The sequence below is a fragment of the Lepisosteus platostomus genome, chromosome 7 (genome assembly GCF_059453375.1).
Source record: "Lepisosteus platostomus isolate fLepPlt1 chromosome 7, fLepPlt1.hap1, whole genome shotgun sequence".
In the NCBI taxonomy this organism is placed as follows: domain Eukaryota; kingdom Metazoa; phylum Chordata; class Actinopteri; order Semionotiformes; family Lepisosteidae; genus Lepisosteus; species Lepisosteus platostomus.
This window is the reverse complement of record NC_142617.1, coordinates 12510826-12531698: the sequence shown is the minus strand read 5'-3', so window position 1 is coordinate 12531698 and position 20873 is coordinate 12510826. Positions and strand designations below refer to the sequence as shown.

Sequence of the window (20873 nt, the reverse complement as noted above, 5' to 3'; positions counted from 1 at the left end):
GCATTGCCACATTTATTTTTTAAATGTGGAATGTACTGGCTTCGTGTGATCACATGACTTGCTTGAAATAGAGGCTGGCGATGATTTCTGAAGGTTCTTGGCAGTCAGAGTTTAATCAGAGAATTTCCCAGTAACGAGCCATCGCATCTTCCCCAAGGGATCGCGTGGTAATGTTGTTGTGTTTTCACTTCAGCAACTGTGCTGACAAAGAAATGCTTCCTTGTTGGGAACTGATGTCTTATAAAGGGTTTCTCAGTCCCAGAGTAGTTTGACACCTCACCAGGAATCCAGCCTTCGAAAGAAAAGTATTTTCTTAGGAATGTAAATTTACGGATTTTAAAGACTGACCTTCCAAACACCAGGAGCAAACAACCTATCATATTATTTTGCAGTGAGTAGGCAGTTTGCCCACAGGGGAGCTAAGGCCTCATTGATTTGAAGTTTATTGAAGTTTCATATATTTATATGTGGTTTCCATTTTCATTATCTCCACTGTGGAGGTGCAGCTATACCTATTGTACATTGTAGTTTATTTTCTTGTGCACTGGTGTGTTCGATGCATCCTCTTGAGAAGAAAATAATTAGATAAATATTTTGATGAGAATGTAGTACTTTTTGTAAATTTTACTCTTATTACACTGGAATCAAACTTCGATTAAGCACAAAAATATTTCTGGGAATACCAGTATACAGTATGTATGGAGAATACGCCCACTTAACACATACTTACACAAGAAATGTTGGATAGGAGGAGGTGTACAGAAAACACTTTTGGTTGCTGTGTTGTCGTGCTCTTTGGCTTCCTTCACTACTTCCAATGCATAGCCTGCTTTATAAATCTCCCCCCCCCCCCCAAATTAATTTTTAATAGAATATGAAGCTACAATAATCAATGTGTGCGTGTCTGATCCCTGTATTTGTATATGTGCTTCCAGCATGTGCATTGTAAAAGAAACTTGGAAAGCCTTTCTGTCATTTGTATTTGCTTGGTAATAGACATGAATGTTCTCCGTACGTCTCCTGTATCGTGACCCACAGGGCTGACTTCAGAGGGGATCTATCGGAAGAGTGGGGTGAACTCCAAGATTGCCAGCCTGCTGGAGTCTTTCCGGAAGGACGCTCGCAGCGTGCGGCTGAAGGAAGGAGAGCACCAGGTGGATGATGTGTCTAATGTGCTCAAGAGGTTCTTCAGAGATGTGAAAGAGGGCATCTTCACCAGCGGGGCTGCTGTTGAGTGGCTCAACACCCCAGGTATGTAGAACACCAGAAGTAATTCAAGGGGAAGCTTGTGGCACTGGCTTCACTTCCGCTGTACTGATCTGCTCGATCGTACAGTAAGTCACCAAAATGGGCTGCTCCACATGTGAGGGAGCCTTGAGAAATGACCAGTTTCTGAACTGAGAAGTGATTGGCCTTTGAACAGCGTTTTTCTATACGCTGCTATTTTTGTTTCTTCCTTGTTGGGTGTGGGTGGGTTGTGATGTGTTCCTGGCGATTCCCCTTTTGCCTTTCCTGCTACTTTTGCGCGTCACAAAGCTGACCAGTTGGCAGTTTAAGAGAACGTTTTGCAAATGAAATTCGTTTTTGCACAAGGTGCTGAAGCGCAGTTACGCCACCCTGAGATTTGTCCAGCTGTTCCATGCACACTCTTTGATTGAACTGTACAGGAAAGAGTACCGTTGCTGAGGTAGTCAGCATGGCTGATGAGTGTGAGGCGGCATTTTTGAGATTGCTTTCATTCAGGATCACAAAAGATGTTTGCTTCCTGAACGTGCTTCTCTTTCAGTTGCAGATTGTTTCTCGAGCTTCTTTCTTTTTTAAATTGCTTTTAATAGATGTTAAAACCATTTTTGCTGGTGTGCATTGTTTCAAACACCCAGAATGTTATGTCTCCATATCGTGTTAGCTGTCCGGCTTGCAGTTTGGCTTTTCTTCATCTAAGCACCAGTAGTTCTCCGTGAGATTAAATAAAAATATCGCCTATTGTCACCGGCAGCTGTAGCAGATGAGAGCCAGAAGATCCTTTTATATCAGTCTTTGCTGAACAACCTGCCGCGAGTCAACAAGGCCACTTTGAAAGCTCTTGTCAACCACCTGTACTGGTATGTGTCCTCTAATTCACATCATGTAGTATATGAATAAGCTCTGGCTGCATTCTGCAGGAGGGAAATATGATTGTATTTGAACAATAGAAAATGCGAAACTGTGCCTCAGCATTACAGACTCGGCTAAAGATGGGTGTTCTTACAGTCCTCTCATTACAAACTTGGCTTTGCCTTGAAAGTCCTGAAACTGTGGAAGTAGAATTAAGAATGTTTCTGAGCCTGAATGTATTTCTCCTTCTTGTAGTGTCCAGCGTTTTGCAGACATGAATCAGATGAATTTGCACAACCTGGCCATTGTTTTCGGACCTACGCTCTTCCAGACTGATGGCAAGGACTACAATGCTGGCAGAGTCATTGAGGAACTTATCGGCCTCTATGTGGCCATTTTTAATGTGAGTCTGGACTGTAGGACTTTTTCTCTTTGATAAAAAGAATGACTGCAAATGCTTCATGTTTTCGCAGTAACATGATGCGTGAAGAAATATTGAAATGGCTTTTCTTTCTTTTTAATTTGACAAGCCTGTTTAGTGCTGTATACCTAGTATTGTCTGTTGTACACCAGGGCTATAGAAATCTGTGGCACTCTTAATTTCTTTACTTTGGCTTGTCTTTAAGTTGTTAGATTACTGGCAAAACTCAATTTTGCCACCCTCAAAGTAGCTGTAGGCATTCTGTGTTGAAAATAAAATAAACTTCCCGTTCACCTCAGTGCCATGAAATAAAATATACTGTTTATCTCGCGGCGTTGATCTCTGTAGGCTTGGAGGAACCGGTGGTTGGAAACCATAAAAAATCTTGTTGCTGCTTTTGCCGTGTAGTGGCGCCATCTGTAGTTTTCACATTGATTTGCAGTCTAGTGGCTGGCTGGTGGTATAACAGTATGGCACACTGTTCCTACAGGTGAACGAACAGCAACTAAAGAAACAGCTGGATGAGATCACAGCCATCATTAAGCTACGGGAAATTAACTCCAGCAGCAAGGCCCAAGTAAGTGTGAAGAGTAGGATGGATTCAGTACTTTGCTTGTCTCAATCTACAGCAGGTCTTTGAGGAGCTAGTCTGTCAGCAGATTTTCATTGCAATTCAGCTTATTATTGGCTTCATTGGACCAGTTCTACAGCTTCTCTCAACTTGTCATGTTCTGCTATTTTAATGAGACCTAGAAAACCTGCAGACACACTGGCTTTCCAGTGGACAGTCCTACTTTGTAATTTTTGCTGTGTGATACTTTAGTTTTATCCGCAAAATCAAAAAGAAAGAGAAGTAATTATTCCCCTTTTTATTGCGTGTTACAAAGTAAACAGGATTTTAGAAGGCAGTGCTGATCTAAGATGTGGATGTTGCTTTGTGTAAACTTACAGGTATAGAAACTTATCGGCCTCTGTAACATTCGGTTGCCTGCAGGTTCTTTTCTTTGCTATTAAGATTGATTCTTTTTATACATATAAATTGTGGTTATTATATAGACAAAAAATGTAATAGGGTGTTTTAAAAAAAAAATCAGGCTACTTACCAGATTTGTGAAAGGAAATAAATGGAAATCTAGAAAAAGTATTTGACTTATTAAGTTTCATATCTGACTTAAAACTAATAGCTTTGGTTTCTCAGGAGGCTTGTGCTGTATCATTTTTTGACTCGGTTGTGAGGGTTGGGTTTGGAAAAAGTTTACCGTTGGACTTTGGAGATTGCACAGATTACCAACAAAAAGATCACTGGACAGTGTACAGTGTATTGTAATGCATGTCTCTTTTCACAACTGCATCAATTAAAATATTGTTCTTTTTAGCATGCGGGGGATTTTATTTGCACAGTTTACCTGGAGGAAAAAAAGGAGACGGCTGAACAGCATGTAAAGGTGTGTGCGTTAACTTCATTATTGTACAATATACTGGCTACAATACGAATAACGTTTTTTGAACATCATAACCTTTGTTCTTAGATATACATAGCAAATTGTATGCTAGCTAAAATAGCTGATAGTCATTAGCAACAATACAGTCCGCTATACTGCACTTTATTTTTAAACTCTCTGCCTACCTTCTAGAGTGACTATACCTTGAAGAAATGTTACTGAAATAGTCTTGCTGTTTTTTCAGCCTAGCTCTCATTTTTCAGTACCTTGATGAAGGTGGCGACAAACACTCCATGCTTGGCCTGTGGCTTATAGGCTTAATTTAGTCTGACAGGGCTGCTCTCCCCCACTTTCTTAGATCCCAGCTACCATGACAGCAGCGGAACTAGCCTTTGAGATTCTGGACCGGCGAAAAATTGCGGTCCGAGACAAGGATTACTGGTGCTGCTTCGAGGTGAACGAGAAGGAAGAGACAGGTGCGCCTGGGATACAGAGCTTTCCTTTCCTTTTGATGTACAGTATATAGCGAGCTGTGATGATTTATTTGCGTTGATTAGGGATTTTGAGGGAATTAACATGCACATTAAAATCAAGCCTTAATGGAAAACGATCTTGAAATGAAACAAAAATAGAGTAACATTCTTTTGGCTTGTTTTATTAAATCTCTCTCCTGTATTCTTGTGGGGCAGCCTCACCTGTAGAATTGTTCTCTAAGCAGAGTGTTGTTCTAATTGTACGTTGTCCACCCTGTTCCCCTCACAGAGCGACCATTACACTACCAGGAGAAGGTGCTGCCCATCCTTCACTCAATGGGGACAGAAAGCTGTGTGGTAGTGAAGAAGCACTTCTCTATGGAAGCCATGCTTATATATCTGGGTATGTGCAGTGCATTAGCTGGAGCTGTGCCTATAAACAGGTATTAAGTACAATCTGGCACAAGAGATTAGTACACTTTTGCAAAAGGATCCATATTATCCATTTGAGCAAATTAATTTGCTCAAGTGCCTAATTAGACTGCCTCACATCAGGAGTGCTGTTCTGATTTTGTCAATGAGTAGAGAAGATTAATTTATTCAGTAGTGTTTTCTGTTTGAAGTGTTTACCCAAATGGGGTACTGGCATGTTTAGGGCGTTTTGTGGCCGTACAAAAGTCTCTTCCCCCTCCTCTCTTTAACCCAGGGCTGAGATGAGATTCGACAAGACACATAAACTGGAAGCCCAGGCATGAAACAAAACCTGCTTACGACAGATTTACCGTACTTTGCACTGTACATTGTGAGCTGAGCTAATGAGACCCAAAGGAGCAGAGACTTTGAATTCATAAACCATATGTTAGCTTTTTTTTATTGTGGTTCTCTTTTCTTCTCATTAAACATTTGTTTTTTGCTTACTGTGTGGGGGGGGAAGGGAAGTAACATGACCCCCTGACAAACACCTTTTTGACTTTGACCTTCACTTTTCAGAGAGGGGATGTGAGATCTGATCTGGTTTTGTTTTAAGCGAGCACAAAGCGAGCACAGTGCTTTTAAAAGGGAAGTATGACACAATGTAAATGTGAGTCTGGTAAACAAAAGCGATAGTTGTTCTATTTTATAAGATTTTTTTTATTAGAATATGGAATAAGAATGGATTAAAGCACAGTTCACCTGTTACAAAGTACTTGTTCCAAATGGCATTGTGATCCGGGTGATTGAATGTGAGTGTTTCTCTCATTTGGAAAGACAGGGAACTGAATAATTGGGAAGCTATTATTTTTGCTTTTTGCAGGGTTTGCACAGCCTCTTACAGTATGTGATTCTACCTTAAATAAAAATCCTTTACAGAAAAAAAAATATGGAAGCAACATTAAAGATGCACATCATGTTTAAACCCATAATTTGATAAATAACCATAAATGCAGAGAAAATTAAGTCTATTAAAAATCATCTGTTTACCACTGCTATATTCTTGTTAGAATGCATATATAAAATACTTTGATAAAAAAGAAAACACATCCCATTTCAAAACAACGTAATTTGATTTGATCTTCCATTTTAAATAAATGGAACAGGTATTGAATATATTTAATTGTGTCGTATATGTCTCGGGTGGCAATAATAGAACAGTGAATGAAAATACAGAACAACTCTCAGACGTATACTTTAATCAGTATCCCAAGATATTTTGTTCTGTAATGAAGCTTGACCATGCCCTTCTACACCCTCAAGTATTAGGTTATCCAAGTCTCTAGACCTTGATATTCCTCTTAATATAGATCTATGGAAATTCTGACATTCTCCTTTTCTGAAACAATTGTGTAGAGATCCAATGCCTCACAGTTAGCCTTTTGGTATTTTGCAAAATGAGAGGCTGGTTGTGCAGAACCTGAATTGGGGAAACAGTGCAACCATGGAAGGGTATGCTGCTTTAAAATAAGTAAAAAGTGGAGACAATGGTTGACTTTCAACCCAAGATGGTCAGATTCGTTTATAGAGGCTTAAGATGCAGCACTTCTGAGAAACCCAGCTTGTTGGGTTTGTGAAATAGAATGGAAAATGTCAACCTGTTTAATTTTTTCCCAACAGCTAGTAAAGTGGACGACTCGAAGCATGGCATGATGAAGTTCCGTGAGGAGAGGAACCTCCTGGGCTTAGGTCTGAACACCGGCAGCTTCCATGACCGATACTTCATCTTATCCAGCACCACTCTGAGACTCTACAAAGAAGTGCGGGTAGGCAGTCCAATACCCACCTTTCAGTGTGTTGAGTAATAATAATAATTATAATAATTGCTTACACTTATAGCGCTTTTCTGGACACTCCACTCAAAGCGCTTTACAGGTAATGGGGACTCCCCTCCACCACCACCAATGTGCAGCCCCACCTGGATGATGTGACCACAGCCATAGTGCGCCAGAACACTCACCACACACCAGCTATCAGTGGGGAGGAGAGCAGAGTAATGAGGCCAATTCATAGATGGGGATTATTAGGAGGCCATGATTGGTAAGGCCCAATGGGAAATTTGGCCAGGACACCGGGGTTACACCCCTACTCTTTTCGAGAAACGCCCTGGGATTTTTAATGACCACAGAGAGTCAGGACATCGGTTTTATGTCTCATCCAAAGGACGGCGCCTGTTTACAGTATAGTGTCCCCATCACTATACTGGGGCATTAGGACCCACATGGACCGCAGGGTCCCACTAACACCTCTTCCAGCAGCAACCTTAGTTTTTCCCAGGATGTCTCCCATCCATGTACTGATCAGGCTCACACCTGCTTAGCTTCAGTGGGTTCCCAGTTGTGAGTTGCAGGGTGATATGGCTGCTGGCTGCTGAACAGCTACTTTTGAGCTACTTTGGCTTCTGTTAAAGGTTGCTGGCTGATGGACGGTGGTAAATTCTGAGAAACACTACATGAAAAGTGACAGACAAAAGATGATATACACCCTATTTTCTGTACAGTACCCAGGGTTCTGCTGTTCATGCAGCCATCACATTTAAAGTGTACCTTAAAATAATGGCTGAGAATTCTTTCAGGGGATCAAAGGACAAATCATATTTTGTTGTGTAAAGGTTATATTTGTTTATCTGGCGGCCTTTATCTGTCAGGGATAAAGTAGATAGACATCCACTTTTGGTTTATAAGTGTTTATTGAAAATGTGATATTTGAGAAGCGTGACTTTCATCGTCTTGGAGATGGCTTGGGTTTTCAACCACTGATATTTGAGCATGCTGTGCAAATATTCATTGGTCAGACTTGCGTTTTGAAGCCCTCGTTGTGAAAGGCTTTTTTAAGCCATGCTTAAAAGCATGATGCTTGACTTTATCTTATTTTAAAAATAAAAAGCAAAGCCAGACCAGACAGATTTGCCTTACATACTGTAGTTCTCTGTGTCCCACATAGAGTATTCAAAGGCTCCAGATTCCTGAGCTGCAGTGTGTAAGTACACATTTCTTCTGGGTGGTGGTGATGGTGCCTTTTTGATGTTTTGATTTATTAATTGTTTTTCATCTGGAGACTTCTCAGCATGGGGTAGGAAACAGAGTGGTGTGGGTCTCGTTCTCTCTGTTAGGGTGTTCGAACCAGGTAACTGTTCAAAACCAGTTTGCATTCTAAGCGTTTGCTCTAAAGAGGTATTATGAATTGTGACACCTCAAAATGTGTAGGAAATCCTTTTTTAATACCACCAAAAGCAACCATTTCTAGACTGATGCAAAGAATAAATATTTCCCTCCCTTTCCTAAACAAAAGGTGCAAGGTATGTTAGATTGGTGTGCACTGATTCCATGAGCTTTAGAGAAACCATTGATATCGGAGGCTTCTCAGAAGCTTGATGTTACTGGCTATTGTCCTTAAGTTATTTACTGCCCTTTGTTTTACATGTTTTTAGTTCCTTAACCCCAAAATATCATCCTTTTTTACAGGAATAATAAAAAAAAGATTTGATCATACTTTTTGATCAGACTGAGTTCCCTTCCTCTTTTCTGTTGCTCACGATAATAAAGTGTCTGGTTTTCTGACCTTGGTTTCAGCGCTTTGCAGCGCAAACAGCATCATTACAAATCTCTTCTCTCTACACAGAGCCATCGGCCAGAGAAAGAGTGGCCCGTCAAATCACTAAAGGTATACCAGGGAATTAAGAAGAAACTGCGACCTCCAACTTGGTGAGGATTATGCAACTTCAAGATTTTCCCGCATGTGTTGTCTTTGTTATATAAGGTAGTTCTCCTTCAGGCTGGGGTACTCTTAAGATGAGGTAAGATCACTTTATTGGCCATATACAATTTCTTGTATTAGGAATTTGTCTTTTCACATACCCCAACTTGCTCTCCATGAGACACACAGACAGGGAGAGAAGCTTGGGGTCAGAGCACAGGGTTAGCCATTGTACAGCTCCCCTGGAGCAGTTGGGGTTAAGGGCCTTGCTCAGGGGCCCAATGGAGTAGGATTCCTCTGCCGGCTGCGGGATACGAGCCAGCAACCTTCCAGCCACAGGCACAGATCCTTAGCCACAGAGGAACCGCACCGCCCAGGTACTCTTAAACCCTGCAAATGTTTCTTGAGGGGAGGAATTATATGCCCTCTGTTCAAATACTTTCTAATCACAGTCATGCTAATCTTTGCGTACCAGTATAGACAAAGACATTAAATGCTTGCACCAGGGTGATTTGCTTAGTGTTGCAATCTTCTCTGATATGCTTTGACTAGTCTGTCACTAGGGGGCAAAATCATTCTGTGAATAGAAGGTATTTCTCTCATCACTGTAAGCAGTTTCATGTTCACCTGTTTTCCTTGGGATCATCTGTAGTTTTCTGAATCCCGAATGTCTTTAGCTATAAACATTAGAAAGGCTTTATTCTTTATATTTTGCAATATATTTTACACTGAGCTTCATTCATTTTGCTCTGCTGTAGCCAGACTGTATCATGTAATTCTGCTGCTCAGTTACTGAATCTTATAACATGTTTCCATATAAAGTATGATCTTCCTTATCTGCTCAATGGCCGTAATAGCAGTGTAATCCAGTTTTTTTACAAACTGATGCTGCCAAAAGCAAACTGGGGCCCTGCTTTATGCTGTAAATGTCTGGTGAGATGTGTACTTTTTGTTTGACTCATTTCTTTATCAGTGCCTTTAACAACAAAGAGACAGAGCTGTAAAAATCTAGTTATCTAAATTGAGCACCTTTCAGAGAACAATCTGTAAGTTGTAACTGTTTTTACTTATTTTTTAGTTGGGGCTTGACAGTTGTATATCAGAATGAGAAACAAGAAAAGCAGCATTGGTAAGTGCCTTAAAGGATGATGCAGTTTAAATGATTCATATTGTTTATTAAGGTTGAGGATGGAGTCCTTCCTATAAGTGCACATTGATGAGAAGGAGGCTTTTCTGTTTTTAGCATCTTAATGATCAAATGGTATATTAGGAACAACATCACTAAATGGCAGTAATACTTGTATGTACACCAAAGCAACAGAAGAAAATAAACCCCACTTCTTGTACTACAGAATTATGGGGGTGGCGTGCTTCTGAAAGGCTCATGTATTGAAGACACTCATTTGTTTAGATTAGGTCTAGTGTTTTAGTCCAGTCTGCTATGTCTCTAGCTTACTGTCATTGTACAATTGGCTCTATGGATTGGCCAGGGTATCTTCACAGTGTGGTGTTCCTGAGGTTTTCACAAGATCTGGGCTTCCTTTGCTCTTATAGAAAGTTGGTAATTCCAGATTGTAGGAACACAATTAGACAGGTGATTGACAATGATTCAAATGAAAACCTAAGCTATAGTTCTATTAAATGTCACATCAATGTCATCTACCACGTCAGGCAACTGAAAAGCTTAAATGTTGTGTGGAAAAAAAAGCCACTAGTGTTTTGAAAAATATTGTTCAAGTCAATGGCCCCCTCCTCCCCCCACCCAGGTTTCTGGTCTGGAGGCTAAACAGAAATTCAAGTGATGGTAAACCGGATGGAATAGGTCACAATGACATTTAAAGTGATGGAGGAAAGTTTGTGTGCTTTGGAATGCAGACATGTAAATGAAAGGCCTGAGTGCTTCTGAGCTTCACCCAGTGGTGCTCTGTGAACCTCACAGGTGGCAGCAGTCCAGCCAGGAAGCAGTCCTGTCACAAGGCATAAAGCAGAGATGCTGAGCTTACAGGGACGGGTCAGCACTCCTTGACTAGAGTTTGTAGGACAGAACTTGATAGACATGGCGCGAATACTATTCTACTCACTGCACTCCTGTCGGTTCCCATTTGGGTGTTGCTGCTCTATGGTGTGAGAACTCGGGAGGTTCCCCTCACTTACTGTACATTCTACAGCCCCCTAGCAGTTCTTCTCACCGAACACTTCACTTCCTCTGAACAAACAGATCTGCTTTTTTATTCTCTTCTCCTTAAATGGCATCCCACTCTTACGGCTAAAAGATAAAGATATACATGTAGATAACATTAAATCTGCATCCTCACACTAAGTCTGCAGGTTTTGACCTGAGCGAAATGTTCTGAGTGCCTCAAAGACTACAGCACACTTGGCATAGTCTCATTTTATTGTTTAGGGAACTATGGGATTGATTAGAAAGACAGTAACAGAAAAAAGGGATTACTCCAGAGAATTGTGACCTCTGAAAGCCTCTTAATAGGTTCAGAATGACTCATCGATTCTGAGCAAGATATAATAACTAGAACAAAATGTTACACACGGTGCTGGTGCCTCTCTATTTTCAAAATAAAAATACTTTATCACAGTCCCACATGGTACGTAGATGGAAAAACAAGATATCTGACAAATATGTTCCTCACTTTAGGCAGAGACTTCTGTAATGTGTTCAGAATGGTAAAACCACCATTTTAGGAACAGAACATATTCCAAATAAGAGTAAGGAGATGGTTGTTGGGCACTGTAAATTGAAAAGAGGAAGAGGCTGCTGTATATCCAGTGACAGTCATTCGATTGAGCCATCGAATTGCTGTAATGGAAGGGAGAATAGATCTTTTGCTTGTACCGAAGACCTGTGTGTAACTCTTTACAGTAGAAGCATGGTTGTTACTGATGTGGAGCTGAATTTCCCATTGGTCATTTGGTTTTTGTTACACTTCATTGAAAGCTACCTTTTTCTGCCTTGTCTCAATCTGTAAGAAAGAATGATGTTTTAAGTTGCCAAATGTTCATTGCCATTCAGTACCTGCTTTTGCGATTTGCTTTAGTTATAGAGATGATTAGAATGTTGAGATTTGTTGCTAAAATTTGCAAAACTCTTACATTCAAACTTTTGCCACTGTACATTATGTGTATGCTAATAATTTTGGGGGTTGATGATGCAAGAATCTGTGCTTTTCATAAGAACGGATAGTTATGGCCAATTACAGACTGAATAGGCAACCGAAATAAGTTCTTTTTTCATACCTAGAAGGATACAAATCGAAATATAAAAATTGCATCACAAAGATATCTTATGTTAAAGTAGCTCTGAGATGGCTTTCTTGATTTTAAAAGCACATTATGATAGATCGTGATAGATTAGATTTCAGTATAATATAATCCTTCTGACATATCTTTACCTCAGTGCACACTAAATAAGTCCTGTCACGTAGTATATATAACGTAATAGGACACTTCTGCTGGCTAGACAGTTGGAATGTAATTGGTAATATTTTTCTCTCTGGAAGAAACATGGCTCTGCCATTTTTAGAAATAATGAGCATCAGATAAGATTGTGCATGATCATAGCGAATGTCCCCATAGAAAAATCAATACTGTAACTGTATTAAACATATTTCTTAGTTGGAAACACGTGATTGTGTAAGCTGTCTGCTTCAGTGTTTCCTAATGCCAGCATTAAACACTACTGATGACATAATATGAAGTAGATATGCACTAAAGTGTTTTATATATTTAAAAAAAAAAACATTCTTTCTGTTCTTCTCCATGGAAAAATAAATTACAATCTGGACTCTTAACCTGATCAAGTACATTTCAGGATATAAGAAACAAGATTGCAATTAAACCTGTTCAGTAGATCTTTGTTGGAGATCTTTTTGAAACACCTGAACACCTAGATTATTCTATTTGACCAATTTAAAGATGAATTAATTTTTATTTAAAGATTACATTCTAACTCTGGGGGAACCCTTTAATCATGTAGAAGAAATTTCTATATTTAACAGCTAATACAAGCATGGTAAAGGTGAATGGAGTAATAAAGCCATCCCATCCAAGTTTGAAGATTTTCTGTGTCATTTCCCAACACGTTTTGTGAAACGTTTAAGGCTGCCATACCGATGTGTACTCCTGACCTCAAAATAGACCACACTTTCATGGTTTTTGTGTTTTGTTGGCATGAGAACTTCAGCATGTTTTTCTCTGTTATGAGTTGGTTTTAAGTGTGTAAAGTTGACCCAAAGGTAAAAAAAAAAAACATAGCGGTGAAGTAAACATTAAGTGAGATCTCTTCTTCATAGCTCATCTTTGTCCTTTTCTTGTGCAGGTATCTGTGCTGTGACACCCAAACCGAAATGAGAGAGTGGTTTGCCACCTTTATGAGCATACAGGTGTGAGACATTATATTTTGAATGCAATTTTGCTTGTATGAACCATGGATTTCAAAAAGAAATATAAAGAAGTATTCTCACATAAAGCTATTTGTTTCCATCTTGAAGTTAGTGGAAATCAGTAGAAAGGGACAATGTATTGTGGGTATTTAGGAAGCCAAACATCGCAGCACTGGGGCCCTGGGTTCAAGTCCTGGGGTGCTATCCGAATGGAGTTTGTATGTTCTCCCCGTGTTTGCATGGGTTTCCTCTCGGCACTCCGTTTTCCTCCCACAGGTCAAAGACGTACAGGTAGGTTTTTTGGATTCTTGGAAAATTGGCCCTGGTGTGAGTGTGTGCATGTTTGTCTGTGTGTCCCCTGAACTGGACTGGCATCCCATCCGGTGTCCTTGTGTCCATTGCTTGCCCAGGAGAGACTCTGGCTCCCCCACAACGGTGTATTGGATAAAGCGGTTAGAAAATGGATGGAAGGAATAAGGATCTTGAAATACAACAATTGAGTTATTTTCCTGAATGGTGTCATGGGTAATATAGCAAAGCTTTTGGGATTTCCTGGAATATTAATGCTCTTTTACTGCCATTTCCACAGTGATAGGGGGGACCTGTCAAGTAAAGTGAAGTAAAGCTTGCACAGAGTAATTATAAAGTGTTCCTGATCGTCTTTCTCTGCCTACAGAATGATGGCAACATGTGGCCTTCAGAATCTGTCAAGATGCGAGCATCTCGTGTGCAGCTTGATACCAGGTTGGGTAATAGATCTTTAATCCCGCTGAGGGGCAGCGAAAACGAGATGAGAAACAGCGTGGCTGCTTTTACTGCTGATCCGCTTGCTGTGAGTCCAATCAAACGATCAACCTGTCGATCCGTCCATCAATTGGTCACTTGGTCTGTCTTGTGATGGGACAGTTGACTGATCAATTGAACAAGAAAGTAGGCCTCTCTCTTGAAAAATTGGAGAAGTGATTCTTGCTGTTCATTGGGCCTTTTAATTGTGGGTGTACTTTTCCATTATGGCACACACTACTGTACCTTGCACAGGAATCCATACTCCTGGGGTCTGTCTCTCATTGAGCTGTTGTTCTAAGCTGCATCTATATCTGATATATACTGTAAGGCTTTATTTGTGGAGCATTGAAGAGTGTCATAAATCTCAGTTATACATTCATGACTGCTTAATTATACAGTATGTAATGTATATGCAGTATACAGTATATAATATATACTGTATATATACAGGTAGTGGACAAGAAAATGGAATCACAGATGAAAAGTTACTTAATAAGGCATTGGATGACCATGTGCAGTCAATAAGGCTAGCTGTATACATACTGTATACATACCATAGAGCCTGCCAGCATTTGGAATTCTGCAAGGTAGGTGCGGCACCATTCTTCCACTGGAAAGTCAGTCGACTCGCTGAAGGACGTGGAAAACGCTGTCTCAGGCATAGTCCCAGAATACCTCATTAATGCTTGACAGGTTGGTTTAGATCCGGTGATGGAGAAGGCCATGACTTAGGGATAACTTCAGTGTTGTGCTCATCAAACCACTGGGCAACTACTGTACATGTGCTCCGTGGATCGGTGGACTGTCATCCTGTAAGATACTTTTGCCAACAGGGTAGAAATGTTTCAAAATGATCACTCAGTACCATAAATAAATAACACAGACTTTGTCTTCTAAGGGAATACGTATACTGGAACTATGCCAGGAAAATACATCCCTCACCCTTACAGAACCAACAGACGTCTTCACTGTTGGCACCAAGCATTCAGGGCAGTAGAATTCTTTTGGTTGGAGACAACCGTGAACTTGTCCATTTGACGTGAACATGGTGAAGGATTAATCATCTAGCTATACCACTTTTCTCTACCTCTGGTTGTCCATTGTCTGTTGCTATGCTCCACTGGACATACAGTGCATTGCCAGTGTAATTGGTGGTTTGTGCACAGCAACCTGACTATGGTATCCTATCTGAGGAGCTCTCAGTAGACCGTAAATAATTTTTCTCAGATTTTGATTACTCTACAGTTCCTCATCTGTTTTGCATTGCGCTTCAGATGAATGCAGGGATATCACAATCTTGGAGTACTCCCTTCCACCCACAGTTGACATTTGCAGGTGATGTCTTTTCCTCTGATTTCCATCACCTTATTCACTATTAATTGTGAAACATCAGCGAGTTGAGCTGTCTTGAGGATTGAAGAGTTTGTGAATGTGCCCCAACAATCACACCTTTTCAAAGTCACTGAGGCCTGCTCTTGCACATACTGTATACCATCTATGATAATAGATCAGGCAACCTGGCCTGTCCAGCATTTTTGTACGTCCTTAAACGTGTTGCCATATTATTTGCCTGATTGACGCGTGAGCCACATGTGTGAGAGGCCCTTGCTTTCAATAAACACGATGTTCCACACCGAGGTTTTTCCATGTTTTTGTCCACTACCTGTATGAATGTACACACAATGCATTTATGAGTTCATGTGCCTTTGCTTGTATTCATGCATGTTTAAAATAGACAATGTAAACAAGATCTTTTGATGAGCAAAGCAAAATGTTAAAAGTTGAAAAATAAGTGACTCAGGAATGAATTGGTTTGTTCAACATTTTATGCAGAAAGAAAGTATACAGTACTTAGAAACCATATTTTATTCCACTTCTTTCCGGAATGAAGAAAAAAAAAAACATTTTAATAGTCAAAAACCTATATGTCTTCTCTAATGTTGCTCTTGTGATTGTAGACCTTAGGCATTTTTCAAGCATTACATGGAGGCTTGAACTGCTGCCTTACAGCTCTTGGGTCCTGGGTGCTGGGTTTGATGGCCTTTGGCATCTTCTGTGTGGATTTTCCATTTGTTCCCTGTAGCTTTGTGGGTTTTCGCCAGGTGCTCTTGATTTCTCTCCTACTTCAAAGATGCGCTGTTTAAGATAATTGTCATCTCTGAATTGCCCCCTTTTTACTTGTGTGAACCGTATGTGATGTTCTTTCTAAGATGTAACCTGTCCATTATAAAGATGTTAAATATAAAATTCTGTTTTATATTCAATGAATTTAAAAAGATAGGTATTTACTCTGCTACATTTATTTTGTTCCTGTTGTAGACAGTGATTAAAAACTGCTCAAATGATCTATTGCTAGAAATGTATTTTGATGTTTTATGTAATAAAGAATGTACCATATTGCAATGATAAGGACATAGGTTAAAAAATTCTCTAAACAGAACAGAAATTGCATTCACACTAAACAGTAATACTACTCATACTACTGCTGGAATTAATATACCTGTTGCTATCTACTCTCATCATATTCCTGCCTAGATTAAATCACAAAGGATATTATTATTTTCTGAAAGTGTATGCTAGCTCTTAGATGTATAAAACTATGGCTTCTAGTTTAAGATAAGAAAAAAAACATTAACATCCTTTTAAGTCAATTTCAGAGTGTTTTAAAGTCTAAAAAGTACCCTGAAAATCGGCAGTTATGGAAATTCCATTGCATGCAATGTAAATCAGTAGTATCCAATTTAATTAGCTTAAAGAAAAGGTTATTCAAATATTGTGGCTGAAAGTGCATAAGTTATATTTAAACATTTTTATTTTGCTAAAGATTTGTTTTTTAAAGGGATTTAGTTGTGAATTGTTGAAAATATTTATTCTAACGGTATAACCCTATCTTTATAGGGGCCTTTGAGTATGAGAGGGCATTTGAGAGTATAAAGAGCAGGTCCATGTGAGATACTAGTCAATTAGAGATTGAACCATTGGCAGTGCTGGTGGCCATTAGCAGCTGTTATGCAGACCTAGATCTGTCTGGCTCAACAATACGTCAGACCCATTGGTGTTTTGTGTCCACAACCCTCCAGGAACAAGTTCAGAGCCCCATCCACTGCTCAGTGCTGCCCCCTAGTTAAAATCAGTGCCTAAAGGTAGTGTTTTGAACTGTCGAGATGAGGGCTTCATACTATGCTGTGCACTCCTTAATTCTTGTTTTGCCTTGCAGCTTTTCCGAAATGTATGAAAGTTCAGCTTAACATTCAGGTAAGTGATTCAAACGTGGAAATATTTTTTGGCAGCAAAAGAGAATTTACAGAACTGGACACAATGTTCATAATGTATTCTATAGGTGTTTTTTAAATGGTTTGTTCAGTATCAAAACCAATTAGTAGAATTATAAATATGACATATTCTGTTTTATTATTATTGCTGTGTTAAAATAGTAGTTTTCCTAGCTTACTACAACTTTGTAATTAATTCTGAGCATCATTTAAAAACACAAGAAACAAGTATACTGAAAAGAATAACTTTGGGTGTGTGTTTTTAATGACTCTTGCAATATAGTTTCTAAATTTGTTTTGATGGTGCAGTTGACTGTGTAGTGTTTCACCTTATGCTGTTTTTCCAAAAGGCATGTTTTAATTAATTTTTGGTGTTTAAAATAATGCTGTTTAAATGCTCATTGAAGTAAGTTAACAGTAACACTTATAAAAGAAAGTAATTTTCTCTGACATGTTCACTATTTCATGCTTACCTGTACATGCTCTCTGATGTTAGTTTTAATAAGTCTATATTTTGTAATGTTTCTGAGCACAGTAAGAAGCAGCCAGCACAGGACAAGCAGGAGGATGACTGTTTAAGAGGTCTTCTGGCAGAGATGGAAGATGGAATCTAAAACAATTTTTTGCACAAAGACTTTACTGTGTTCTCTGACCATACGGACTGTAAAAAAATCAAGGAGGCCTCAGAAGGGCTTATATACTTCCATGCTCAAGTGAAAGGCCAGTTGGCAGTGATTTATTCAGACACAACACACTCTGCCTCTTTTCTTATCATCCCTTCTGGGTAAATTTCCCACAGATTTTGAAAGTTGCACGTCTACACTCAGTGAAGCCGGGGACTAGGCATGCCTGAAGGCACATAACCACAGCCTCCGCTCCCAAGCTGTTTCAGTGTTAAAAAGCTCTGGTAAAGACTGGTATGATAGGCACTGTGCCTTTCAAAGAGGGGCTAAGGTGAACAAAAAAGTGCAATCAAGTCTATTCCTACCCATTTTTCCATTGTGTATTGGAACCTCTGTGTTCAATAAATAACTGAATCCAGTGGAGACGTGATGGTTCTTCAGACGTCTTGAAAAAATGAAAACCTGTGACTGAATGCATCAAAAGTTTGTTGTTCTTGTTCTGTTAATCATCATCATTGTACACTCTGGACAAAAAAAAATAATACTGAGAATAATAACTTTGGCTTATGTGTGTTTATCCTCAAAAGACTATAAAAGAGAAAGCATGCTTCTCTATTGGATCAACTCATTGACGTTCCAGATTGATAGGTATCATTTGACTGAGGGATATACTGTATGTCTGAGGTCTTTGGCAAAATGATTTATATTTACACATTTTAAATCTTTAATTTCATTTCATTAAAATAAACACTTCTGGTTTGCTCTGTAGAAGAGTTAACGCTATGCACCAGTGACTAATTTTTAAACGTCAAAAAATGATATATCAGTTTAACAAAAGGTAGCCTTCCAAGCTTTCCTTTCTTTAGCTTTGTTTTTGAAAGGTTAATAAGAAGGTATGTCTTGGCAACTTAATTGAATGTTCTTAAAATGTTTTTTTTAATTTATTTGTATGGCAGCATTTTAGTCTCCACATTTCTTATGTAATTGTGGAGGCAAATGACAGATTATAACAGTAGAGAAATTCACTTCTTTAAAAAAAGTCTTTGTATAAAATGATCTAGAGCAGACTTTTCTGTCATTCTCTCCCAAGTCCAAACACAAAGTTTGATAGACCTGCTAGAACCCAATTGTCAACCGTAAAAGTTGTTGTAATAAACTAACTTGGATTTGGTAGGGAAATAACAATTTTAAAAGATTGCATGAACAATATTAGGGGAAGCTGAGGAAGAAATTCAGAGACAAATAGTATTGTTTCCAAAGTATACATAGTATAAAAGGTCAGTATCTCCTGTGGGGGGGGGGTAATACAAAGAAAATCTTACTTTTTATACAGTCATTTCATTTTTTCTTTTGTAATTAAACTTAAATCATTAAGTGCCTTGGCTTTGCAAATTAAGCAACTTGGATACTTTGCGTTTCAGAAAAATACAGACATTGATTTCTCTTTAGCTTAATGGGCTGAAAGATGGCATTGTATCTTGTAGTATAAAACAGAATAAGAGAACACAAATAACCCCAGTGAATATTCCCTGTTTTGTATTGAAGAGTGAGCCTTCATTTCATATCTTCATTATAGAAATTGCTCTTAGTAAATCACAGAGTGCTGGAATTCAGAAGGCTGTCGTGAGTTTGTTCTTCTCTCAGACATTTAGGAAATCTGAAGATTGAAAGAAAATCCACTGGTAGAATCCCACAGAATCCCATTGTCTTGTATTAATGGCTATTTACATACATCAAAGGTTTCAGAAACACTAGAAAAAAACATCACTCTGCACATGATGGACATCAGGAACCTCTGTTCTTCCCATAACAGAAAGCCACATACTGTACCTTGCAACACTACATCCTTTGCAGATGGTTGGGTAAAATTCTCTCCTGCTTTTTCCCAGCTACTGTTGTGAAAGCCCTGAGATATCCATTGACACAAGACGAAGCCGTCTCTGTGTTTTGCTTACTCTTGATTATACGCCTCTGAAAATGTGTGTGCTTTTTCATCCAAAATGGGGAAAGAGGTACGCCATCACAGGACACATAAAGCCTTTCCTTCACATAAGAAAGCAGAGAAGTTTTAGAGTTATAGAAGTTGTTACATGAATTCTCAGCACGTTGTTCTATTGATGGGTTCTCTTGTATAGTAATTCTTATACATATAAGGTTGTGCTGTCTGGAAAGTACAGTTCAGCACTTGTGGCAGTCTTCATTACACCTTGTGACTTTCTTCTTTCTCTGTTTGTACAGTATGTTGCAGTTTACATTTATGTGCTTTGCTCTTCCTGTCATCTTGTGAATGTTTATGAAATTCATTCATTCAATGTTGATTTGTATAAAGTGTTTGCATATTAATTTTAGAGTGTACCTTTTTATCATGTGTAAAAAATGTAGCAATAACTGGGAAGCTACTGTAGAACTTGAAGGTGACTCAACTTAAAGTGCAAATGCATGGTTTCAATGGATCACCTTCTAATTACGCAATAAACCGTTACTGTAATCTGCTTAGTTTGTGGGATTTCTTGAACTATGATTGATATCTAGAATGTGGAGTGGTGTACATATGACAGGAGCTTCTGAAATATTGTTTTCTGATTGTTTAAAGATAAGATGGTTTCTATATTGTAGATATCTACTTACAAGTCAGCATTTTAGATCATTTAACTGTATTGGATGCACTCTTAACTTACCTTGATCCTTGTACTTATTTTATTTTACTTTTCTAGATTTTAATTGCTTTTCCCTCTTTTTTTTAACAGCATCAAAATAAACAAAACAAGCATAATATGTTAATTATTTAGATGCCATGGGGGCCTGCAAAACTATTTTAGAATTACAAGAGCAAAGAAGAGGATAGTGTGTACTGTAGATTTACGTGTCTACCTTGTTTTTCATCTTACTGTAAGTGTTTAGTGGAGGTTAAATAAGAAACCTTTGGTAACTGTCCTATAGAATGTCCTGATAGTTGTAATTAAATAATCAGCAGGTTGCCTGTGTAATTCCTGACAGCCGTGTTACTGCTGCAGTGATCATTTGCTCAAGGATAAATCAGGTCATCTATTCAGATTAAAATCGCTTCATTTGGTCATTAGAATTAAATGCAATAAAATTGCCCTTTAATTTTTTTCCTTCAATTCTCAAAAGCTGAAATGAAGCATTATTTGAATCCGTCACCCATTCTTTGAGTCTTGGAACATCTCTCTTTTCCCC

General features: G+C 38.9%; 1 protein-coding gene across 7 annotated transcripts in view; it reads left to right on the top strand.

Moving 5' to 3' along the window:
• arap1 (ArfGAP with RhoGAP domain, ankyrin repeat and PH domain 1) overlaps positions 1-20163 on the top strand; it is an 80058-nt gene extending 59895 nt beyond the window's left edge. For 5 of the 7 annotated variants that reach the window (XM_088639307.1, XM_088639304.1, XM_088639306.1 and 2 more), the window contains 15 exons: positions 1039-1251; positions 1997-2102; positions 2350-2497; positions 3006-3092; positions 3892-3960; positions 4316-4433; positions 4720-4833; positions 6522-6667; positions 7845-7880; positions 8523-8605; positions 9676-9726; positions 12931-12994; positions 13671-13826; positions 16998-17035; positions 17588-20163. In XM_088639307.1, coding sequence (XP_088495433.1) covers positions 1039-1251; positions 1997-2102; positions 2350-2497; positions 3006-3092; positions 3892-3960; positions 4316-4433; positions 4720-4833; positions 6522-6667; positions 7845-7880; positions 8523-8605; positions 9676-9726; positions 12931-12994; positions 13671-13826; positions 16998-17015 — 1409 coding nt within the window. In that variant the 3' untranslated portion in view covers positions 17016-17035; positions 17588-20163. The remainder of the gene's footprint in view (positions 1-1038; positions 1252-1996; positions 2103-2349; positions 2498-3005; positions 3093-3891; positions 3961-4315; positions 4434-4719; positions 4834-6521; positions 6668-7844; positions 7881-8522; positions 8606-9675; positions 9727-12930; positions 12995-13670; positions 13827-16997; positions 17036-17587) is intronic. The other 2 variants (XM_088639310.1, XM_088639308.1) reach the window with 2 other exon arrangements.
• Positions 20164-20873: the final 710 nt, after the last annotated feature.